This window comes from Buceros rhinoceros, unplaced genomic scaffold (assembly GCF_000710305.1).
Source record: "Buceros rhinoceros silvestris isolate BGI_N320 unplaced genomic scaffold, ASM71030v1 scaffold6107, whole genome shotgun sequence".
In the NCBI taxonomy this organism is placed as follows: domain Eukaryota; kingdom Metazoa; phylum Chordata; class Aves; order Bucerotiformes; family Bucerotidae; genus Buceros; species Buceros rhinoceros.
In genome coordinates, this window is record NW_010421500.1 from 4,405 (window position 1) to 29,327 (window position 24,923).

Here is a 24,923-nt window from a genome sequence, read left to right on the forward strand (position 1 = left end):
GGGTGGGCTCTGTTAATCCCACTGCTGTACACTATATTCTACCTGCCTGAAAAGAAAGAAGAGCTCAGTCAGGTTTGCCTTGGCCTTCCAAACTGAATTCTTTAGTCTCTCTTCTGTCCATAATATGACAGTGGCACAAATAATACCTGGTATTTTATCCAGAGCTTTGGCACTGGATAAACGGATCTTGCTTTTAGCAAGTTGATACTTTTCCTTGGTTCTTTAAGTTTTTCTGTCTCTCTGTTGTACACAAATTCTATCATTATTTCCAAAGGCTGGCTCTAATCGTGATTTCTGCCCACTTTGCACTCACTGCAGCCATTTGGCGTTGGGAATAGGCCAAGGGAAGTGCAGGGTAGTGTCAGCAGCACCAAAACAGCAGAGGGTAACCTAGGAAGTACATCCAGGCTTCCAGAGTTTTTGGTCTAGGTTTCTGTTGGCTGTGTAAAAGTACTTTTGATGATGTTTCTGTTGAAGCAGGAAGATTTTATTCCACTTTGTGTTAAATTTAGTCATTGCTTCTGCAGTGACTTATGGCTTGCATATATTGATTGTATGTTTAATTCCCTTGTAAGAATGGGATACCCAGAAGTGCAGACTGAAAAGCATTCAGTGCAGTTATTATCTTGACTTGTTAGAAGACCAGTATGCTTGTTTCTTATACTTATTTCCTTGTAGTCCTTATTTAAATCATATCGTATCATCAGAGCCTTTCGACTTCATCCATGTATTGTACTTTAACACTTTGATGTTGTCTGTCTCTTCAGGGATGATTCTGTCCCAGAGGAAAATATTTGGAGGGGTATCCTCTCTGTGATTTTCTTCTTTCTAATCATCAGTGTTCTAGCTTTTCCTAATGGTGAGTAAGGTTTATACTGTTTATACTTCACTTCCTATGACGTGTGAATTTCTCTTTATTGCCACTATTTTTATTTTGATTTTTATTGAAGTACCACTTTTAAATGTTGGGGTTTTCTTCTTTACTCTTTTGAATTCATTTCTGTTATGGAACAGTCTAAAAATGGGAGAATCATACTGAATGGAGATAACAGTAAATTGCAAGTTATTTAAGGCATCTCTGTAGCTAACAAGGAAGCCAGGATTTCAAAATCAGTGTCTCTATTTGCAGGTATGTAGTTGCAGCTCAGACTGCCAAGTAATGATGCTGCCGGCTCCTTGAATAACGTTTAAAAGGAGTCTCCTTCAGTGTGTTTTAACAGAAGTGTCACCCTACAAATTCTCAGAGATATTACACCTTATATAAATCACCTTACCAGAAGCTAGTGACAGTTAGAAATGGTTGAAGTCATATTACAATGTAGAACCCCAGGTGCTCTAGCAGAGATTTAAACTGAGCAAAAGTTTTGCTAATTGTGTGAGGAACAGAAAGTGCAAAAAGGTAAAAAGCACTTGTGTGACATTTAATTCTGTAGAGAAAATGCTGTCTTCCTAGTGGTTTTTGTGCAGTTTTTAAAAGATATTTTTAATGTTTTATTTATTTATTTTAATTTTTACTTATTGCTGTCACCAGGAGCATACTTCTCGGGTCAAGTCTAAACTGCCTCTGGGTTGGCATTGTTCAGAAAGAAAACAGTGATTGTGCTCAGGGCAGCTTTGTAATTCGGAGTTGGGATGTACTCTTCTCATATTTTAAAAATCTTTAACCTCAACTTTTCACAAAGCATTCCGTGAAAAACCGAATGCCGGAGAAAAATGAGCTTTGTGTGTACAATAGTGGAAGAGCAGTCTGCAGTGCATGCTGAAAATACTTGTTCAGCTACTTCTTGCTACTTAAATGTATGATTCATGTTTGCAGGTTTTCTAGTTTCTCTAGACCTACCTTCTCTGCTTTTCACACTTAACTGAGAGGTTTGTCATGTAATAAAGTCAACTTAGTCACTGGCTTTAAAATAAATAATACTGACACTGGTAAAGAACATAGGTATCTTCTTGACAGATATGATACTCAGTTTGGAAGTTTTAGGAGGCCTATTTGCTAACACTTCATGGTCATTTGAAGGCTAAGCTCCATGTTTCTTTGCTACACACAGAAATTTTATTTGATGACTTAACTGGGAGCAAGATACGTGTGAGCTGTAGTCTAGAAACCAGATCAAGAGACCCTCAGGTGATACCTGAAGTATGGTGTTGCTGAGCAAACAGCCTATTACTGTTTTGGAAACAACTCCATAGAAATAGTAGAAAATATTGGATTTTGTCTACACCTTCCTAATTGGCAGTCTCCTTTTCCCCTCTGAAATCTGCTGTGGCTGCTTTTTTGGGGTTTTTTTTGAGCCCAAACATTCGAGTATATTATATAGCCTGATGGAGAACTGATCTGTGCTCATGCCAAATCCTCAAAAATAGATGATGTGGTTCTTGGTGACTGTCTTCTAATAGGCTTTTTGTTTATTTTCCACAGGACCCTTTACACGTCCCCACCCTGCAATATGGAGAATGGTTTTTGGTAAGTTTGCATTGTGTTTCTGACTTTTCCAGTGCTTCTGCAGAACTGACCATTTTGACTTTCAGATGAATGGAATTGTCATAAAACGTGACTGTGCATCAGACTTGTGTGAATGTTGCTTCCCTCCCACTCCTGAGCACTTGCATGTAGTCTGCTCTTAATTCCATTTGGGAATGTCCTTGTAGTTACTCAGTGTCAGGATGATGTAAATTAAATCACCATAAAGGGATCATTCGTACTGATACTCTGTTTTAATCGTGTTTTGTGTTGGCGCTTCCTTATCTTCTTCCCCCATACCCTTCGTACTGCCATGTCTTTCCACTCCAAAAAGGTTTGGGTTTTTTATAGCTACTGCATATACTACCTGACATCTAACTAAATCCAGTTCAGTAGGGCACTTCTTTTCTTTGTTGGCAAAATATGCAGTTACTTAATATGTTTATTTAATTGCATGATTGTAGAGCTTAACATACATTTATTAATATTCTTAACATGTATATATTCATATTCCTAACTTATTTCAGCAGAAATACCCATAAATATGAGTTGCAGTCATAGTTTGGAAAATAATTCCATTAACTACAAAACTTACCAAGTGAAATCCTGCTCCTTAAACATCTGAATTACAAGACAAGAACATAAGGAATTTTATTTTGAAAAAATTCAGGGTTCGCAGAGCATGTCCTAGGCTTTAGGCACATTTGCAGAGAATTAGATGCATTTGATTTAAAAGCTTGGACACATTTGATTTAAAAGCTCATCCCTTTCTTTTTAAGGGGACTGAATGTTTCCCTCTCCTGACACCTCATGTAGCTAAAAATAACTAGCCTCCCAAAGTAGCTGTTTACTCATCTGTTGACATCAAGAGTATAGTGCTGGTTAGATAGTACTCGTTAAAGAATCCGTCTCCTTGTGAAGTTTGGGAAACACAGGTCCTAGTACTTATTTCAGGTTTCAGCAAATGGAAATTAAAAGGTCATTCTGTATGTTGATATTGTCAGAGCTTGAGCCTCTGTACTTAGGGAAACAGCTGCACGCAAAGTCAAGAGCAACGTTTTTCCGTATGTAATTCTGTTTCTTCTTAATTAGTCACGCTTGAGTTCTCAGACCTGTGCAGTAGATGAAAAACGGGAGTAGTGTGTCCTCAACATTTCAGCATCAGCCTTGCCCACAGACTGTACTTGGAGTGGTGTGGCCTCTGTTTACCTGATGTGTTTTTAGGCTGTGCTGCAGAGAACAGTATAGATACTTTCTGTTCATGTGTGTGTACCTGAATGGAAATTGTTCTGTAGCACACACTGGGGATTAATAACATGTGAGTTCTGGTTCTCGTTTACAATATCTGTTTAGAATGGCTATAGTTTATTTTGCTACTAAGTTTATTCACATTAATCTTTCTGCTTTCCATGACATTGCTGCAGGACACAAGTAAGTTTGAGTGCTAGATTGTGGAAATGGTGTTAGTGTTTATATGCCTTTTCCAAATGTGGACTTAGATATCTGTGAACTTGGGAATAATGTAAAGATATGCTCCCAAAGCAGCTCCATCTACCCATAGGTCTACATTTAGACTCGTAACTTCCTGTGTGTCTTTCTTTTTTTTGGGGAAAAAAAAAGAAATCATTATTCAGACATTGGGAAGAGTGAGGCAATAGTCCCAAATGCCAAAACTATGGTAGTCTCAGATTCTGTGTTTCACAATTTGTAATAGTGTGAAGACAAATCATAATATTTATCTTTAAAAGCTTCAAACAGCAAATTTTCCAGCTCATGAAAGTAACTCAAACATGCATTAGTTTATATTTGTAACTATTTTTATTTCCAGTATAGCTCAGAATTGCCAGGTGGGAGCTTTTTTAAAGTCTGCATATAGACTTAGGGACCTGCATTAATGAGACCAGGAATACCTAAAGCAAAGGGACAGAGCTAATCCAATCCTGGAGTCCTAATGTGTCTCTTATTAAAGAACCTTCCTGATCTCAAGCTTGTTCTACTCATGTCTAAACTGATTAGACTGATTTTGTTTTGATTGGGTTCATGCAGTTGAGCACATACTTTATCACTTGAAACAGGCGGTGATTGGAAGTGTTGAGTGCTCAGAGATTACCATCTGACTTGTCGCTCAAGCTTTTTTGCATGTAGCCACTGTATGAGGAAAACTCATTTGTGCATACTGGGCATGTATAGACCAGTTCTTTTCAAAGCAGCTTTTTGGACTCTATCTGTGTCAAGGAGTTTTGTGAGTGAACGTGATTCTAAAGCCGAATCTCTTTGCAGGTCTCAGTGTGCTCTATTTTCTGTTCCTGGTGTTCGTGCTCTTCCTTAACTTTGAGCAGGTAAAAGCGGTAATGTACTGGCTGGATCCTAATCTTCGATATGCCACAAGGGAAGCAGATATCATGGTATGTATCCGTGGCACTTTACTGGACATTTTGGCTAGATGAGATATGTTTTATACGGGTGGGAAGTGATAAATCTGAATTTGCTGACATGAGCAGTGCAGGTTTCTGCCTGTACTTGACAGCGTCAAGGAGCCTTTTCTGTCAACTGGTATTTATTTACATTGAAATCAATTGTTGTGAAAAACAGTCTTGTCTGTATTCTTTCTAATGGGTGTGCAGTCAGGAATGTGAGATATGTTTGCAGTGGAGTGGCTTCAGATTCCTTTGAATAATAGATAATGAGCCTGGATACTGCAAATGGACCTAGCAAGGGTGTCTAAATGAGGCCTGCATGGTGTGTGTCCACCAGATCAGTTTTTTTGATGCCAAGTGCTGCTCTCAAAGAACTTCGGTGTGGCCATATTGCTCTGAGCTTAGTACGTGACCAGCATGCTACTGAGCGTGTATATCCAACTACAGCAACTGCAGGGCTCTGGTGCCTTCCAGTCACCCAGCTAGCACTGGTCCTGTTACCACTGGGCAGTTACTTCCATAGACTGTAACCTGGAGTGGCATGGAAAGCCAGTCTTGTTCTTCTGCCTGTTGAGAAGCTTGCAAAGAGTTTTCAACACAGAGAATCAAAGAATACTTTGGGTTGGAAGGGACCTTTAAAGGTCATCTAGTTGAACCCTTGTGCAGTGAGCAGGAATATCTTCCACTAGATCAGGTTACTCAGAGCCCTGTCCAACCTGACCTTGAATGTTTCCAGGGCTGGGGCATCTACCACCTCTCTACGCAACCTGTCCCTGTATTTCACCACCCTCATTGTAATAGAATTCCTTATATCTAGTCTAAATCTACCCTCTTTTAGTTTAAAACAGTTACCCATTGTCCTGTCACAACAGGCCTTGCTAAAGACTGTCTCCATCTTTCTTATAAGCCTTCTATAAGTACTGAAAGGCCACAGTAAGGTCTCCCCAGAGCCTTCTCCTCTCTAGGCTGAACAACCCCAACTCTCTCAGTTTGTCCTCTCATCATTTGTGTGGCCCTCCTCCAGACTTGCTCCTTCTTGTGCTGAGAACTCTAGAGCTGGACACAGTACTCCTGGTGAGGTTTTACCAGAACAGAGTAGAGGAGGAGAACCATCTCCCTTGACCTGCTGACCACACTTCTTTTGATGCAGCCCAGGATACAGTTGGCCTTCTGGGCTGTGAGTGCACATTGTTGGATCGTGTCTAGTTTTTCATTCTCTAGTTCCCCCAACTCCTTCTCCACAGGGCTGCTCTCAACCCCTTCATCCCCCAGCCCGTATTGATACTGAGGATTGCTCTGACTGAGGTGCAGGACTTGTACTTGGCCTTGTTGAACCTCATGAGGTTCACGTGGACCCACTTCTCAAGTTTGTCCAGGTCCCTCTAAATGCCATGCCATCCCTCAGGTGTGTCAACTGCACCACTCATCTTGGTGTCATCTGCAAACTTGCTGAGGGAGCACTCGATCCCACTGTGACGTTGATGAAGATAGTAAACAGAACTGGTCTGAGTATGGACCCTGATGGACACCACTTGTCACTGATCTCCATCTGGACATGAAGCCATTGACCACTACCCTCTGGGTGTGACCATATAAACAATTCATTATTCATTGAACAGTCCCACTATCAAATCCGTATCTCACCAATTTACAGAGAAGGATGTTGGGGAAGGACTGTGTCAAAGGCTTTACAGAAGCCCAGATAGATGATATTCGTAGCTTTTCACTGACAAAGTCACTTTTTCATAGAAGGCCACTAGGTTTGTCAAGCAGGACTTGCCCTTGGTGAAACCATGCTGGCTGTCTTGAATCACCTCCCTGCCCTCCATGTGCCTTAACATAGCCTCTAGGAGGATCTATGTTCTATCTTCAGAATGTTCCTCTTCAGGTGAGGACACTAGCACAGGGAGTTGAGGTAGTGAAAAGAGCCCAGAAATATGTGAGATACATTGGGAGGCAGGTAGAAGAGGGTGAGCAGTTGAGCACCAAGCAGAAGAGGGTTAGTACATGGAGAGGCAAGAGTTGCCAGTCTTGTCCACTTCACTATCACATCGAATTGGTGCCCACCACCTGACTAGCATGCTTCCTTGCCCCTGGTTTTGCTCATCTGCGCACCACGGTCACCTGGCAAATAGCAATTTACTGCATATGCAAACTACTGCACAGCACCCAGTCAGCAGTGGTTGCAAACTCCTGCCCCGTAACGTGTCAGAGGGACTGGAAATCTTTACAGTGCAGCAAGCTTACAGTAGCTGATTGGTGATGAGGGCTGCATGCAGGCTCCTTGCCTCAAACTCTGGATGCCTGAGGTGTTGCTCCCCAGTGGGTCAGCAGTACGTGCTGTGCAATCCCAGCATCCAGAGCAGGGCTGTGGCTTTCCGTTCTGGAGATGTGTGACGGTGGTGAGGTGTTGGCAGCCTGCTGTTAAGGTGGTGGGAGGACACATGGCTAAATGGAGGTTGAGCATGGGGGTTAGTGATGATGCTGAGCAACAAAAGGGAGCTGAGATGAGTCTTTTGCTAAGTCAGATTCACCTGGCTCCCCTGTCATTTAAGCTAGAAATAAATACATTAAAGTCAGGGGAGGACTCTGTTGCTACTGGCACGGAACTGTAGTTCCGCAGGTCTCTGTAGCAGTCAGTGCAATCTTACTCTGTACTAATTTGCAATCCTGATACTGTTACTTAAAGTTGGAGTAAATTTTTAAAGCGAAACTATAATGAAGGCTGCAGGTCTTGGTGTCTTGCACAGGGCTGGCAAAGTTGCTTGAGTATAAATGAAAGGTCAGCGCCTTTCACTGTATAACTGTCAGAGCTGCAGCTGGAAAGATGAGATAGAGGGGAAAAATCCCCAGTAAAAGCAAAAGCAAGAAAGCAAGAGATCAAAAATTAAAAAACCCGCTTACGTTTGGAGTAACCTCATTGTGTTAACTTGTCATAGTTTCAGATATCGTGGTGTACCTAGGCGCCTGCATTTGTGCATTCCGTGCTTCTCGTGCTGGCAAATGACCCAATTTCAGATCTCTCTGTATGTGCACTAAAGCTGCAGCTTTGCTACCCTTAGGACGGGTGGTGCACCTTTCTCTGAATGACCAGCAGTACTAGCGTGTCTGAAAGCTATACCATGCTTTCACTTCAGGAAGCACCAGCAGTAAGGATTACTTACCATTTCATAGTGGGACTTAACTACCTGCTGATAGAAGTGTTTGTGTGCAATTGTGCATTCTTCTCTTTACGGAGGCCAGGATTTAAATCTTTTTCTGCCATTCCCTTTTCTACTTGATCATTGCTCATTTGTGCAGGATTAGCAATTGTTCTGGCTGGAAGAGAATCTTTCCTTAATTCGGCAGCACTGAGCAGTGTTGTGTTGTCACCTGCTGTGTTGTCAGAGGTGGCAATGTATGTTTTAGGAGAGCTGGAGAGCAGAGATGCTTTTAAATGTGTGTTTGCGGTAGTGAATAGTCCAGTTTGTGCCTAATGGTGAGACAGAACCCCAGAAATGCAGCCTCCTGATGGCATAACAACTTTTTGTTGTTGTTGGGCAGTGATTTCTAGCACTTGCTGTACAACATTATGAGAGAACAAATTGCCTTTGTTTTGATGACTAGAATATTAATTTTTAATATTCTTTAGGAATCTGTCACTCATCTGTGATAAAATAGTTTCAAGTTCCCTTAGATTTTTTTGAATTTTTTTTTTAATTCAGGCTTGTGACCATACCTTCTCGATATCAGTGTGTTCTGAGAAGTTGCTTTCATGAGAAAAATAAGACACAAAGGATACTCACATGAACATTAAGATGAGTAACATAACATCACAAACTGGTGAGGATTAGCCACTGATGAGCCATATTTGAACACTAGACAGCTTGAAAATGGGGAAGAATGGCTATTTCAAATCAAGACCTCAAAGAAAAGCAAATAACTATTTTCTGGAGTATTGTTTGTTGGTTTTATTATTAGTGGTTTTATTGCTCTTGCTGTTCCTTTGTCAGATAAGAAATACACGGTCCTTCAGGCACCAGGGTCTATTCTGTTTCCCTTTAAATTAGAGCCATACTGTGATAACACTGAGTCTTAATACTGACAGGAGGACAGGAAAGTGGAATAATGCTTATTTTAATATCCTTATAATTTCAGGCTTGCTGCACTGGATAGGAAAAAGTTTCTTCATTCTAGGATTTTTGAACTAGCCTGTTGATTGAGGTTATTTTGTCTTTTTAAAAAATTTTTTCTTTTCATTAACAGGAGTATGCTGTGAACTGTCATGTTATCACCTGGGAGAGAATCCTCAGCCACTTTGATATATTTGCTTTTGGGCATTTCTGGGGCTGGGCTATGAAGGCTTTGCTGATCCGCAGCTATGGGCTGTGCTGGACTATTAGCATCACCTGGGAGCTCACTGAGGTAGGTCACCCATTTATCTTATTTGTAAGCAAACATATGAGACTTGAGTGGTTCATGGGGGCAAGTGTGAATGTTCATAGAAGGATGACTCAGTAGTTCTCAGTATAGATTTACATTTTAAGCTTTATAAACTAGATGCTGAGCAGTTGATGCAGTTGCATTAGTGGACAACAGCAAGCTGGGGTTTAGGTAAGTGACTTATTAATACTTGAGTAGGAGAGAAGTCTAGGCTAGCCTGTTGTTCCTTCCATAAGTTGTTTTTCTGCTGTTATGGGAGTCAACACTCATCCTACTTCAGTTGTGACTAGTATTCCCTGATTCAAAGCAATTGTTCTCCTTTTTCATCTTGCAGTATCCCTGATCTACTCTCGTGATCCCCTTACCCCAGATACAATAGTATTCTGCATTGTGAATAGTTGTGCATGCGGTACGGTGAAACGGAGTTGAGGAATCCCTGAAGAAGGTGTGAGGACCCATAAGGAGAAGTCTATATGGAATAGCAAGATACCATTTGGTGTGTGGCTTTCTGTCATGAGACCTGAGTGCATAGCCCTTTTATTAAATTGTACCCTACAAGCCTAGTTTATTCATGTTCACTGACATAAAAATGATTTTTACTAGACCTGAATCTAAGCTAGTTCACATGCAGTGTAGTGCCCTGCACCATGGTTTGAAGGACCACCGAATTGTTTTTGTTATCTAGCTTTACCACAGTTCTCCCAAGCACATGCTTAAGTCATTTGACTCTTGGCACTTTCAAATCCTATTTTGGACACAAAAAAATTACGGATGCTTGACTTGATTCAGTCAGTTGCCTATTGCTTGGACTGCTGGTCTTTATTGTTAGATCTGTTTTAAGAGTTCACGCTGATTAATTGCTACTCTAAATATTTTTATTTGCATGTAACCTAGAGCTTGGTTAGTAGAATATGTCACCTAAAGCCCAAGGATGTGCGTCTATAAAAATGAGTTTAATTTCATTATATTCTTTCATTGTACAATCCAGAGGAAAAAAAAATTCCAGTTTTTATCAACTTCTGGGACATCACAGTCTAGCCTGTCACGCTTAGTGAGTGTAGATGTAAACACCTAAATTTAGTGTTTAAAATCATAGTTTTCTGTAGAGCTTGCTGTCTTGAGAATGCCTTGGCTCATCCGACAAGACATTTGTAATTCAGAAACATAGATAAGGATTTAGTTGTCTAAAATTAAACTTCTGGGTTTGAAAATACTGGTGCCATGGGTTCCTTTTCAAAACACGTTTTTGTTCTCTGTCATTGAAAGATAGGCTAAAGCATATCTTAAGTCTGGGATTTTGCAAGTACCCCTCCACAAAAAACAATTTTGCTAGTTATTGTACTGTTTTCTTTCCTCTGGAAAAGGATTAATTTGAGTTTGTTTCACAGACACTCTTATCGTTCAGTTGATCATCACAAACCATCATCTCTTGACACTGCATGGGGTGTCTAGTATTTCCTGTTGTTGAAAGGCAGGTTATTGGAACAGACAATGTGTTGGTTCAGGTTCAACATATAGAGAGGTTATCACCACTCAAATGGATTTTTAATGAATTAGTTAATTCAGGAGAGTCATTAGAAACCTACAGAAGTTATCAGGGCAGTTACACGGGGATTTAGCCGTGGATTCCCTGTTAGCATTACTGGATTTCAGCTGCCTCCCCATTCTGAAATGGGACACTTGGCTCATGCTCTGTACTGTTGGGATGCAGGGAGGCCTTGGTGTTTCATTCTGAGAAAACAGCTACTAGCACCTTAGATGGTCTGACTAGCACCTGTGCTCTGGTTTTTGTTGCCTTATTATCTATAACTTCGAGGTCTTTGGCTGGATTATTGCAGACTGAGATGCATAGCTCAGTGCACCTTTCAGGTTAAATTCATTTAAAATGCGAAAGGGAGACTGCAGCAGGATAATGAGCAGCATTGTATAGCTGGGTCCTGAAGAGAAACTAAAATTGTCTTTTCTACAGGTTGAAATTCCCATAGCCTTTGTCAAAGAAAAACAAGTTGCTTTGATACACTTCCGTAAGAGTTTTCAAAGTTGTTGATAGCAGTCACTGTAATTCATTATAAATTGACCAGTATTCATTCTTCCTGTATACAGAAAACTTATTCTTTTTCCCACATCTATTTTTTCATTTATACATCTGTTAACAAATGATGCTTTATTACAAAATCATACCAATAACTTTCCACCGACACAGTGTATGTCCATTAACTGGCCAACATTGTACTGGTTTTGTGGAGGTTATTCTTTGGTTTGTTATCTGTTTTGTTAAGCATCATCTCGAGTGTTCCAAAGGGACTGCTCAACACATGGCTGTCTTTATTTGCAGTCCACAGCTAACTTTTTCAGTCTATTTTTTGAGTTGTTGTTTTTCGTGTAGAATAGAGAATACAATTATTTTCTCTTACAGGAGAATGAGTGGAGCTGGATCCATTTCTAGCTTTCAGTTAATTATTGCCTTAACTCTGGCCAGTTGTTTACCTTCACTCTGTCAAAAGGGGGAAGTCACCAAATGTATTTGTAAATATATTTCATTGCTTTACTGGTGCCTCGTAGTGGACTTCAGTTAAGTTGAGTATTCAGAAAGGAGTCGATTGCTTCAGAAGTGAACAATTTGTGCACTTTCCAGGCAAAATCTGTAACTGACCAAATATGTTTTGGTATGTCCAGATGGTGTCAGCTTTTCAGTCTGATATTGGTTTGTTTCTGGCCTATTTTCCAGTATCTTCATCATAAAAGTGCCTTCATCATTACTGTTCAGCAGAGACTAAGCAGGAGGGGAGAGTGGAATATCCTCTTAACTTCTTGAGCCATTCTGGATCAAGTATGGCAGCAAAGCTTGTAGAGTCTGAAACTTTGGTGAATCCATAATCTTTTTACAGTCACTAAAAATAGTAAATGAAAGAAAGAGTTTTGAAATAGAACAGGTCTTAAGTCCTGAACTCCCAACATGCTTTAGTACCGACAGTTGTTACAAATGCATCCATTCTACTTACTGCATCTTGTTGCTGGTTTAGAAGACATAATTCTTAAAACTATTTAGCAAAACCAAAACAGTATTCTCTTCAGTTTATTTTTTTTAAAGCACAAAACACCTTCTTCAAGAAATGCAGTAGTTTTGGTTGTTTCACGTGTTTCTGTGAATGTTCTGTGTTTCATCTTTGAGAGGCCAGGAGCTGCATGATATCTTTATATACAGCACAGCCCCAACAGGGAATGGTGGGAAAAAAACCTCTTGATGTCTTGTGTTGTTCTGACCAAGGCTTTCTGAAGCTAATGGAAGGATGCCCATCAAATTTTAGTGATCATGTCCTTGAAGTACGACATGTAATGAAAAGCTGATTTTTGCATGTGTATTTAAAAAGTGACTTTATATGAATTCTGTGCTGTTCCTCACCCAGAATCTTTTTGCTGTGCTCTATAGCTCTTCTTCATGCACCTTCTGCCTAATTTTGCTGAATGCTGGTGGGATCAAGTCATTCTGGACATCCTGCTTTGTAACGGGGGTGGCATCTGGTTGGGCATGGTAGTTTGTCGTTTCTTGGAGATGAGGACCTATCACTGGGCAAGCTTCAAGTAGGTCTAAATTAAAGCTTGATAAGAATTATGTTTGATGTTGTAATATTAATTTAATTTCCTTGGGAAATAGAGACCTTCTTTGCATGTGTAAAATGTATGTAGTATAGAAATAACATGCAATCTGCATGTGCTAACAATGCTGTAAATTGATTTTAAATGTTAAAAATCCATCTCATAGTAATGCTACTATACAGCATGTATTTGTAAATATGATTATGTATATATAATTTTCCTTTGCAATCTAAGTTACAAGCATTGATGCCAAATGAAAATATAAAGTAGTAAAGTTATTTGCATTTTCAGTTTATTTTGTACAAGTAAAACTTTGAAGAAGGCAGTGAACAAAACAAATAGTAATTGTTTTCTCATTACACAATGAGGTCTAATGAGGTTTGGGCTCATCTTGATGAGGCATTAGTGTGGCAACTGTCATCACTAGTTGTAACTGCAGTAGAGGAATGAGGCTGATTGTACCTGTGCTGTGAATTGCCTTACTCGTTGCTGACCCTCTAAAATATATGGAGTAATTGCAAAATAAAGTAACGTTTGTTGTGTAAAAGGGCAACAGCTTGTGGCCTAGTACACGTCAGTTCCTAGGTGTGGTTTCCTCCGTAGTTTTTTGCCCCTCTCCTGCCTCCTTCCTTGGCAGTTGGTGGCAAGTTTGGTTATCTGCACGTTACCAATGGTATAGACAAAACAGGTTCAGTTACAGTGAATTGCCAATGCTTTGAGCGATGAGAAGGAGCTCAAATGTTGACTGCCAAAGTTGTATCCTGCATGAACTTCTGTACCGCTTTTTTACTTACAAATTTCTTAATTGATCTGAGAACCATCCAGCCTTTAGTCCCCATTCAATTTTCCTGCATTTCAGTTCAGGAGGAATAATGAGCATTATAGAGTTGACAGTTCCTCTGTTTTTAGGCAGTTCACTGAAAGTCAAACCAGCAGAATATCTGTGGCAGGACTAGTTTTTGCTGCCTCTGTGGAATAATTTTTCCTCATGTTCTTTAAATGCACAAGTAGATTTATATATATATGAAGAGGAGCTGCAGAGAACGAAAAGCTTTTGCTTGTGCCCTTTTGTTTTCTTTTTTCATTGAATAAACACAGATTTAAAGATCAGATGATTCCCCCAACCTAAGGTCCCACTAGCCTAGAAGAACACAAGTATCAGAAATATAAAATATGAATAATCTCCTTTTTTGTCCAGAAGGGCCAGGGAAATAACAGGGTGAAAAATGACTTCTAGCCCTGCTAGTCTTCCTTCAGTAAAGGAAACTCTGAGTTTTTAGATTCCCTGTCCTTTAGATGCTGTTGCTCATCTGAATGAATGTTATCAAAAGCAAGAATCAGTAACACATGGCAGATGAACCTCCATTCATATCCCCTTGCAAAAGGGAATTTAAAAGCCTTCTAGCTTTTAACCATGCTATCACATCTCTCTGGAAAATTTGCACATATCTAATATGAGAACAGCAGTGGCTGTGTGTGCTGGAAGTGCAGTGTTTTCAAACCTGGGAGCCAGCCCCTCATTGATGAATAATGAATCTGACAGATTCTAGAAGGACTGATGTCAGTGAGCCCTAGAACAGGGAGTCTTTAGGATAAAAGCAGTGGCAGCATAGACTAGGAAGAAATATCCTCTCAATTTTCCAAGGGGGTTGCAGAATTGTAATCCTTGTTTATTTCCTTCATGGAAGGAGTGATAGATGTGTTTTGTAGTTGGTTACTGACTGAAGATAGAGGGTGGACTTTCATAGCAGAATACACTCTGACTGAAATGCTTAAAAGATTATACCGTTTAATTTGCCTTTGCCTCTTACACAGTTGTGTCTGTGAAGATCTCTGCTGCCCAGCAAAAAAATGTGATTGTTTCAAAAACAGTAACAAGGTTATTGCTTTTTTTTCCCCCCTCTTATATATTCATTGTACTTACTCCAACCATTCTCTTTATCTAGGGACATTCACACAACTACAGGGAAAATCAAAAGAGCTGTATTACAGTTCACCCCTGCCAGCTGGACCTATGTTCGCTGGTTTGACCCTAAGTCTTCATTTCAAAGGGTGGCTGGAGTCTACCTTTTCATGATCATTTGGCAGGTAAGAAATAAATTCTGTGAAATCAAAGCTGCCATCAGCTCAGTTACTTACTGTCTGTGTCTGGCTAGAAGATAATTCTAATGCAATGTATGTCCGTCACTGAAATACACAGTTAAATGAATTGATAATACGGAATCGGTCTGCACATTGTTCACAGGAGTTATGTGATAGTTCAGGAGTGTAATTACAGAAGCTGTGGAAAAAAACCCAAATGTTACAGATTGCTGTACTGTCATTGCTCTTTGCAATTTATACATTTTTAAGAACTGCTAGACAGTGGAGTTTTTGGGGTGGGGAGTTTTTTTGTTTGTTTGTTCTGGGTTTGTTATGTGTAGGATTTTGTTTGGTTTTGTTTTCTTTCCCATTTGACTATTGGATGGATCACTGATACTAAGGGTTTTGTCTTTGTTCCACCAAGACTCCATGATATGTCCAAACTGCTTTGTACTTTGTTGTGCAAATGCTAGCAGACTTCACTAAAACTTTTGTTTGTTTTAATGTGCCGAATTTAGTTTTGAAAAGGAGAATCAGAAGTGTTTGATATACATTTATATGTATATATGATCTCTTCTACTGCTGTACCAGATTTGCCTCAGTTATTCATACCTGATTTAGGATATGAAGGTTATCAGAAGACCTCTGCAGTGTGGATTAATTTCTGGTCCCTTAATGGGTTTCTGGAAAGAGAGCAAATACTTCAATAGAGGGAATAATTAGGGAAGAATTCTTTGTTTTACTGCTATATTCCTTGCTTGTCCTGGAACAGGAGTCTTGTACTCTCTAAATCCTCAATCTAACCAGTAGGGCTATAGTAGAGCATAAATAATTTTCTTTCTGTATTTTAGTTTCCCTATTAAACTTTTTATGTTTTCTGTAGTAACTCATTAAGGGTTCCATAAGTTGAATACTACTAACTAACTTTTTTTTTTCCTTAGCTGACTGAGTTGAACACATTCTTTTTGAAACACATCTTTGTGTTCCAAGCAAGCCACCCTTTAAGCTGGGGGAGAATTCTCTTCATTGGAATCATTACAGCACCCACTGTAAGGTAATTTTGTTGCCATGGTATGTTTTCTACAGTCTAAAGTAGCTTGTCTTCTAGGCACCCAAGAACTGCATATAGTTTGTGAATAAGCACATTTCAAGACATAAAAGTTTTCCACCACGAAAAGCAAAACAATCATTACTTTTCAATGAAGTATATTTTCTGACAAGTAAACGAATACGATAAAATGTGTATAAACATGATCGTTTCCATAGGGATGCAGTACTAGTCTGTTCCATCTTCTGTTTGTATAGCATCTCCCTGTTTTATGAGTTAGCTACATACATTATCCTTGAGGACTGCATGTGAAAGTATCCAAGTTGAGGAGTTAGATGCTCACGAAAGTGCAGATGAGTTCAAACAGAGCTGTTGGTTTTTCTAACTGAGTTCATTATTCTGTCTACAGGAAATATTGGCATGTTTTGAGAAGAGATAGAGCATTGTAATATTCTGAGTAACAGAGCAGGATATATGCAGTATTAACAGTTATATTAACCTGCTTTCAGTCATGCACATTGTTTCATGTTGGTAGCAGTCCTTCCCTGCCTTTCCCACCCCCCGCCTTCTTTTTTTCGTGTGATATAGCTGGAGGTAGACAGAATGCACACAGTTCTGGAGCTAGAGACGGGATTTCCTGTCGTGAGTAAAGTGACGTTACCTGGGACAGTTAAATGGCAGCCATGCATTCGTTTATTCCTGAAGTACAGTTGCTAGTGTGTCGTTATGTGCAGTGATTTCACACTGCTAAATAAATCACTTTAGCCATCCTATAAGCTCCTGTATAGGTGAGCATTTAAGTATTTTTATGGAACTCGCCACCCTATAGAAGTCTTTAGTCTTAAACAGTCCTTGTATTGTTGGATTAATGGCACTTGTCTTCCCCATCTGTCAGTGGAAATCAGAGACAGAGAGTGAGAAAAGGAACTTTGCTTCCACTTTGGAGTTCCATTCTCTAAATTCTTAAAATATAAGAACATAAAGACCCTAAGAAACAGAGCAGAATGGTCCCCAGACTATTTTTAATATACTGAGAAATCCTGCTCTGTTCTTGAGAGAAAAACATGCCATTGCTTAAAGCACTTACCCAGGATATGGAATAGCCACATTCAATTGCCTTCCAGATTCAAACCCACATCTCTCAAGAAAATGCAATTGTTACTAAATTAAAGACGAACTGTGGAAAATGTGGGGAATTCTCTAATTCTTTAGAAGCTGTTGCACTTTGCCTAAGAGAACGGGAGATTCAGTGAAGGGGCAGGAAACAAAAATTTAGCTTTGACAGCCTACTAGTTTGGGTACTTCCCCAGTCCTTGCTCTCAGGATTACTTTCTGTGTTGTTTCAAGGTATTCCGTCTATGTGATAATCTGTCCTACTGGAATCAAAGCCATCTTGTACTAATCCAGCATGACTGCATGTGATTTTAACCATCAGTACTTCACGTTACAAATATATCTATAATGAAAATGAACTTGTTTACTAAATATAGATGCTCTGGAGACTTTCAACTTTACTGCAGAATTTTCTTGTTTCTCTTCTCAGGCAATACTATGCATACCTCACAGATACACAGTGCAAGAGGGTGGGAACTCAGTGCTGGGTGTTTGGGTAAGTATTCTTGCTGCATTCCTGAAGCACTTGGACAGGTGCGAGTCCAGGACAGGAATAGGCCTTGAATGAAGCCAGTCCTCATCTTGTATTGTTTTTAGTATAGGGAACAGTATGGAGATACTTTCTTTTTTTTTACCCCCAAGTTCAGAACAAAATAAAGTTCTGGATTTGCAGGTAGAACATGGGAAATGATGAAATGAGTAAGGAGAAGAATAGAAGGAAGAACCAGAAACTGCTGGATAAAGCTAGGCTCCTTCAAAGTAGCATTGACCTTGCTGACCATATTCTCAGTCAGGTGAGAAGGCTTTTGTCTCTACTGCTTGCCTGTCATCAGAGCTATGTTTACCTGGCCATCCAGGTGGACATTGCTGCTGTTAGCAGCATCACAACAGAAGACAGTGAAACAAATCACAGTTTTCATCTATTTCTGTTCTATTCTCAAAGAGGGGAAGGAATAACACTATGAACGATGGTTACCTTGGCTACAATCTCTTTCAGCATGTCTCTTGGAGGAGACCTTTAAATGAAGAGTTACCATCATTGCTTCTGGTGCGAACTTCCTTCTCTAGATGACTTGACTAAAATACACTGTTCTGGAAACGTGAAGCTTACGCTACTGCAGCATTGTAAAAGCTTCTTGTAAATAAGCAGTGTAGTAGTGTCCCTTTTGATTTATAACTTGGAAGCTTGCAAAGTGGGAAAACATAAAAGATCCTAAACTACGTCTTAAAGAAAAAATATAATATGTATTCTAAGAAACCATTCAAGAAACTAATTTCTGATGGCAATTATTTTAAATAAAACAGCCATTTGATTCTCTTTGTCAAGATTAGTATATGTCTTATTTCCAGAATTCTTTGAACCATTTTTGTGTTGAGTAGAAGAATCTATTACTGTTTTAAATTGGATTAGCATTTTGATGAGCCTTAAAATACTCAGATTTAGAGACAGTGCTCTGGCAAACTTACTATGTTAGTGTTAGGGATGTTACAGGGTTTTAGGAACAGTGATGGGCTGGAAGACATGTTTCCAGGCACACGACACCACCATAAAGAAAGCTCCTTTCTCAGCATTTAATTGGGATGAGAGCAGAGCATGCTGCAATGTAATCGAAAGTATTTCTCCTCTTGTTTTAAATGTACCCTGGAGAATATGACACGTCTCCTTGGGTTTGGCCAGGCTTAAATATTCACCTCTTTCACTGACTTATCACCTTCCCTCGTCGATCTATTACTGTCTTCAACTTGTGGAGATACAACCAGTGGACATACAAAAGTTAGCACCTCTGTTATTGTTTAGTTTTATTGGTGCTGAGTGGGAGTCAGTAGTATTTTCTTTAAGTCTAAACCTCCTTACTTCGGGAGGACCCCCCGCCTTGAAAAATGCATTATGATTCTTAAAGAGAGTCTGTAACATACACAGTCCTTAAAAACAATTTGTTTTTTAATGATCCTGGCAGAGTGACCTGTCTTTCTGGGTTTGGTATGGATGGTGCTTTAGTACTGAATATAACTAATTAATAAAACATAATTAATATGACTACTCAATTCACAGTTAGAATCAAGTGTTCTTGACAAGGATAATGGAAAAAATGTATAAATGCAGCACAAACAGCTGTATCATTGTTTGAGTCTTTGTCGGAAATAGACTATTGTTTTGTTTATACCTTTGAGTATATCATACCCGCATATGTTTGTTTCCGGATGGTGGCCTTTCTGTTCCCGCTGCTGTAGTTCAGTTTTGCTGTTTTGGAATCTGCAGCTGGATCAGTAAGAATAATATAAAACCAAGAAAGAAAAAAATAATTGGTGACACAACAGAGTAACGCTGCTCTCACGTTTTTACTAATATGCATCTCATTAATTTGCAGTATTGGTCAGTTAGGTGTTACTTCCACAATTCTCATTTTGGCCCCACTCATTATGCTGCATGTTGCATTAGATGGTTACAGAGTAAGCTGTAATTTATAATTTGCACCAGGACCATCTCTGCAGTTAAGCAGTTAAGTCATGCACACAACTTTCCTCCCTCTTTCCCAGAGGGAGCTGGGTCCTGCCTGCCAGGTAATGCTGCTTTTGGCAGCTTCCTGCCTGTGGAGAGTGCTGGTGGGGAACTGTTGAGCTTGGGAGACTCGACCTGATGTGAAGTGTTCCTGCACATGCTCGAAGAGGAATTTTCATGCTCATGAGAAGTTTGTACTCATATGTACAACCTCCAAGTCACTATTGAACAAGTTAAATATCAAACTTTTATAAATTTAATAGTTTTCTTCATGATTTGCTTAAGGCTGAGAAGAGACAATTTTCTACGTTTCTGCTGCACCAGTCATGTTTCTATACTTGTGTTTGTTAAAAATTCATAGTTTTATGTCCAGGACCTATACAAACTAAATAAATTTCCATGGCAGGTGATGGAAGCTTTATATTCACAACCCCTTGTTCCACACCAAGTGGTGGACAAGCCATCATTGCTGTGAGCATGAAGAGACATAAACATCTGATAGCGGGAGGGAGGGAGCTGTAGAGACCTTGATACTTTTTGATTCTTGTAATGCCAGAGAGGAAAGTAAATAGAGCAATTTTGGGGGAGAAATGCAAGAGGAAATCCTCTGATAATATAGTGTAGACCTGAGTTTACACATAAAGTAGACACAAATATGTGGATTCTCAGAGAATAGGAATGCTGTTTCATGTTAATTTTCTCATTAAAATCCATCTGAAGCAAGCAAAGTAACCTATTTAGAATTGTAGTAAATTTACATCCAGTAGAAAAACATCCGAAGCACAGTTCTAGTTCACCCAACAGAGAATCTGTTGGTTGGTCAGCTTGGAAAAGAAATTATATCTGGTGAGGGCTGAAGCGCAGTGGTAGATATAAAGGGAAATTCTCTGCTGTGGCACACTCCTGCTTGTTCTCCAAGCAAGCAGAGGCTCATGGAATTGTGAACTGCCAGTTGATCAGTCTCTGTATGCTGTTTATGCTGAAGAAAAGTATAGAAAGAAAAATAAATTTCCTGAAGTATTTCAGTTAGTGATGATGCTGGGGAGGCGTGTGCTTGTTAGAGGGTAGTGCTTGTTTAGAGCTGATAGTGTGGGGTCTGGGTTGTGTGCATGCAAGTTAAATCCTTCGTGTTTGTAACCACTTCCCCCTGTTTCATTTACCCACAGGGTTATTGCTTTCCTTGAAGCTATTGTGTGCATAAAGTTTGGACAGGATCTTTTTTCCAAAACACAAGTGCTGTATGTTGTGTTTTGGCTTCTCTGTGTGGTGAGTGAGATTTCTCATGTGAAACATAAAGCATGCCAAAAGCGTTCAAAGCATCTAAATAGCTTCCTCTCTGGAACATTGGCAGCAGGGGGTCGTTGTGAGGGAATGCTGGTGGAGAGCTTTGTGCACGTCCCGGAAAAAGCAAATGCTAGATCGTTTAGAATACACTTTGAAAGGACTAGAATAACTTGTGTTCTTATTTCTTGACATAGCAGAAAATAGCCACTTTACCTGTGCTTAACAATGAAACCAACGCTAGTTACAGGGCACTTCATCTTTGAGAGAAAATGTCAGTTCAGTTGTGGCTGTCTTTGGTGCTTGCTGTAGTGCCCACTGAAAGGAACAGGAGTTAATGAATAGCATTAATAATTAATACCTGTTGTTTCACACTGAAGTCTCACAACTACAAAAACAACCCTGCTTTATCAGGCAGATCATTCTCACTCAGCCTACAGCTTTCTGTACTTCAGTGTGATTACTGCAAATGCAGCATGAAATGCCCGTTTTGTAACAGTAAATGGATGTTTGTCTTGTAACTCTGATTCCAAACGCTTTTTTAATGGTCAATAAAAAATAAGCCATTTATAATGGGCTGACAGGTAAATACTTCTCCCTTCTAGTTGGGAACACAGTCTGAACAGGTGATAGTCAGAATTTATTGTCCTCTTTATTTAGCATGATGATTTTATTCCTGAAACTTCAGAGGAAAAAAGTATTGAGTTGTTTCCCAAATCAGAGCACCATCAAACCAAACATGTAACCCAGCCTGAAGCATGGGAAAAGGAGGAGAACTTGTTTTTCTCCCAGACTGGTTGTTTCCTACAATATACCTACCAGTGCCTACCAACTGCTTTTGTATGATGATTGTGCAGGGCAGGGACAAAACTCATACTGATACCCCATGGTATGTATTCCCTGAAGCTGAAGCACAAGCCTCACTCATCCTGATAAAAGATGTTAAGAGAAACAGAACATGGAAGTCTTTGAATGCAGAATCTCCAGGGGTTCTGAGACCTTGAACCAGCAAGGAATTTGGAAAAAGTTTTACAGATTATTTTTTCTTTTTCTTCTCCTTCCTCGTTTAGGCTTTTACGACTTTCCTGTGTTTATATGGTATGGTTTGGTATGCAGAATACTACGGCCACCGAGAAAAGGTACTTTATTAGTGGGCCTGTTCTTGTTTTATATCAGAGTTAAAACTGCAGTGCTCCTGGCTATTAGAATTCTTTACCAGAGCTACTGTAAATGGGGGTGAGAGATGGTTCAGAGTCTAACTGAAGTCAATAGAAAGAACTCTGAATTCAGTGGGCCTTGGATAGATCCCAAATGACACTGTGGTTTCTAAAGAATGCTGTCCTCTTAGTTACTCCAAATGAGGCTGTAATTTTAGCAAGGCGTTCAGGGATGAATGGTTAGCTAATGTTCCCTTTGTACAGGTGGAATGCTAGGGGAATATTAAGAATACTTGGTTACACAACAGATCACATGGCAAGGGGTGAGTTCTTATTGTATCATTTGTTGTACCTTCTAACTAGGAAGGTAAAAGTTCTAAGTACTGGCTGAATGTTTTATGAAAACTTCTGCCACAGCTTAAATGTATGGATCTAATTGCAAACAGGATGGCGAGAACCAGCATCACAATGACACATGTCTATCTTGTTTTTGCAGAACTTATCAGAAAGTGAAGACAGTCCATACAGTCCAGATGCTTCCTGGCTTCATTCTAAATTCAGTAGAGGTATTGGCACTTCTGCACCTGCATTCTTGAATTCGTAGCCTTAAGGTTGAGCACTAGGAAATGAGGCTCGAGAAATTTACCTTGATCACTGCAGGAGCTATACAGATAAATCATCTGCAAAGCTATTTGACTTTGCTGCCTTTTTTATATATAACTCTTAGAAATGTATGTATTTTTCAATGAAACAACTGAATTTTCCTGCCTTTATTCCAGACCATTCTTGTAGGTTTAGGGCATTATGCATTTCATAACTATTGTGGACAGGTTTTCTCTCTGAACATTGCATGTTTGATTTGAAACATATCAATGTGAATTGTGCTTGAATTCCTGTTTGTTAAGAAATAGTCAAGAATGTGTCCTGGAGCTTTTGTTCTTACTGTCACTTGCCTAGTCAGTGCAGTGCTGTTGGTGATAAATGGCTTTTTCTGTCCTAAGCAAAGGAAGCTGCCTTCTCTGACTTCTTTTCCCTACTCTGGAGGTCAGTTAAGTTACCTGCCTTCCCCTCCATTAACTCTTTAGTGTGGTCTTGCTCATTGAACAAATATGAAGATTCACACCCGGAAGTTCTCTCTCTCTGAGTTTATGCTCCAGGTGTTTGTATCATTAAAAATATTTCTTAATTATTATATACTTAAAAAGCACCTACAGCAGAGCTTCTTTGTATTTCATACATTATTTTTCTGAATGCTGATATTAATTTATTCTCAGTTTAGTAAGTTTTGTGGATTTTTGTATTTTGGAGAAAATACTCAAAGTTTTTCCCATTTATATATGCTGGAGAAATCTGGCCAAGCAAATCTTTCTCTGACTTTCTATTACTTCATTATTTATAAACTTTATCCCTTTATATATTTTGCTCTTGACTTCTTGTTTTAGTTTCCATTGTCTCCCTTTGCTTTCTCAGAGTCAAACAGGGTCTGTCATATGAAAGACTGAAATGTATTTTTACAAGGATCTGTGACTTTGCTTCCATAGCTCTTAATTTCTGATAGTAGTACCTGTCAATAATTAAAATGTAGAGGTTTAATTATTGGTGACATTTAAAATGGAGGATTTGTCACCACTGTATTCTGCTATAGCAAACTTCTGAATTTCTTTGGAGGAAGAAGAATTTTTCAGAAGTCTAAAAAATAGGCCACTAGATGGAGTACGAGTATCAACCAGTTTGTATTAGCCTGAAGTAATCCATACAGTAAACATTATAGCTCTAGAAAGCTTTACTGTCTTTTAGACAAGAACTTGACGATGTCAAAATATTTATTTCTCAGCAGGTGTTGAAAATAGTCCACCAAAACATTCAGTCAATAGTGAAAGCCATTCATCTAGGAGGAGGAATCGGCACTCCAAATCAAAAGTAACAAATGGAATCGGCAAGAAGTAAGAATGGTTTCTGAAGATAGCGTACAGTGTGACCAGAAGTGACAGAGGAAACCAGGCCTGGCTCTGAATGTCCAAGTGGAAGATTGACTTGATTTTTTTTTTTTTTTTTTAATTTAAAAGCTAAAAAAAGGAGTTGTTGAAGAAAATGATGATGAAGGTGGAGCCACCAGTGTAGTGCAAATAATTGCCTGCTGACACTTGTCATTCAGTGTTTTAAATCTAGTTTCTTTACCATGTGGCACCAAAAGCTAATGAAGAGTATGCTGGAAAGAAAAATAGCTATCTCATAGCAGGTACACCCTGTTTTGTGTTCAGGTGTTGCAAGTGCATTTTTAATATCTTAACTGAGGACTTAAACACAAAAGTTAGTAAACTGATAATCAGTTGGCATCGTTGGTTGGATTTTTTTTGTTGTTTTGTTTTATAGTGTTTTTGTTGTTTTCTAGATGAGTACACAATCCTTTGAGTAAAAGCAACTCTGCCCTTCCCAGTCCAACAACTAAGCTTTTCTATACAACGGCTAGTAAATATTTAAAATTTCCATACTCCTATCCAGCTGCTTGCTTTTATGTAAAGGCCCTTTAGACCTGGTGACAGGGTTTTACCAGCAAAGAAATTAGTCCAGTTTTCTTGTAAAGGATTTGAAATTGACCTTCAAACATCGTTCTTTTGTTCTGCATTGTCCTTCTGCTTGGTTGTAACTCATTTGATTTCTTTGGCCCTCAAAGGCTCCTTTACTGCAGTGTGTTTTGCATCTTCAAATGCAAAAATGTCTTTTTTCCAGCTGTGTCATATGGTGTAAAATGTTCCTTTCCACTTCCCTCTAATCTGCCTTTGCTTCAGCTGGAATTAAAAATCCCGGTGTCTTCAGACTGGTATCAGAAACTGCTTTGAAG

At 39.3% G+C, this 24,923-nt stretch overlaps 1 protein-coding gene across 1 annotated transcript; it reads left to right on the forward strand.

Annotated features, from left to right (window-relative positions):
* Positions 1–767: 767 nt before the first annotated feature.
* On the forward strand, positions 768–24,285 carry PTDSS1 (phosphatidylserine synthase 1; the record flags this gene model as incomplete). Its single annotated transcript, XM_010139678.1, has 12 exons — positions 768–859; positions 2,423–2,467; positions 4,745–4,869; positions 9,127–9,285; positions 12,734–12,885; positions 14,847–14,988; positions 15,924–16,036; positions 17,574–17,639; positions 20,810–20,909; positions 21,995–22,063; positions 22,578–22,647; positions 23,919–24,285. Coding segments are annotated over 12 exons (1,243 nt in total), but the record flags the coding sequence as incomplete, so codon positions are not given.
* Between the last annotated feature and the right edge of the window lie 638 nt (positions 24,286–24,923).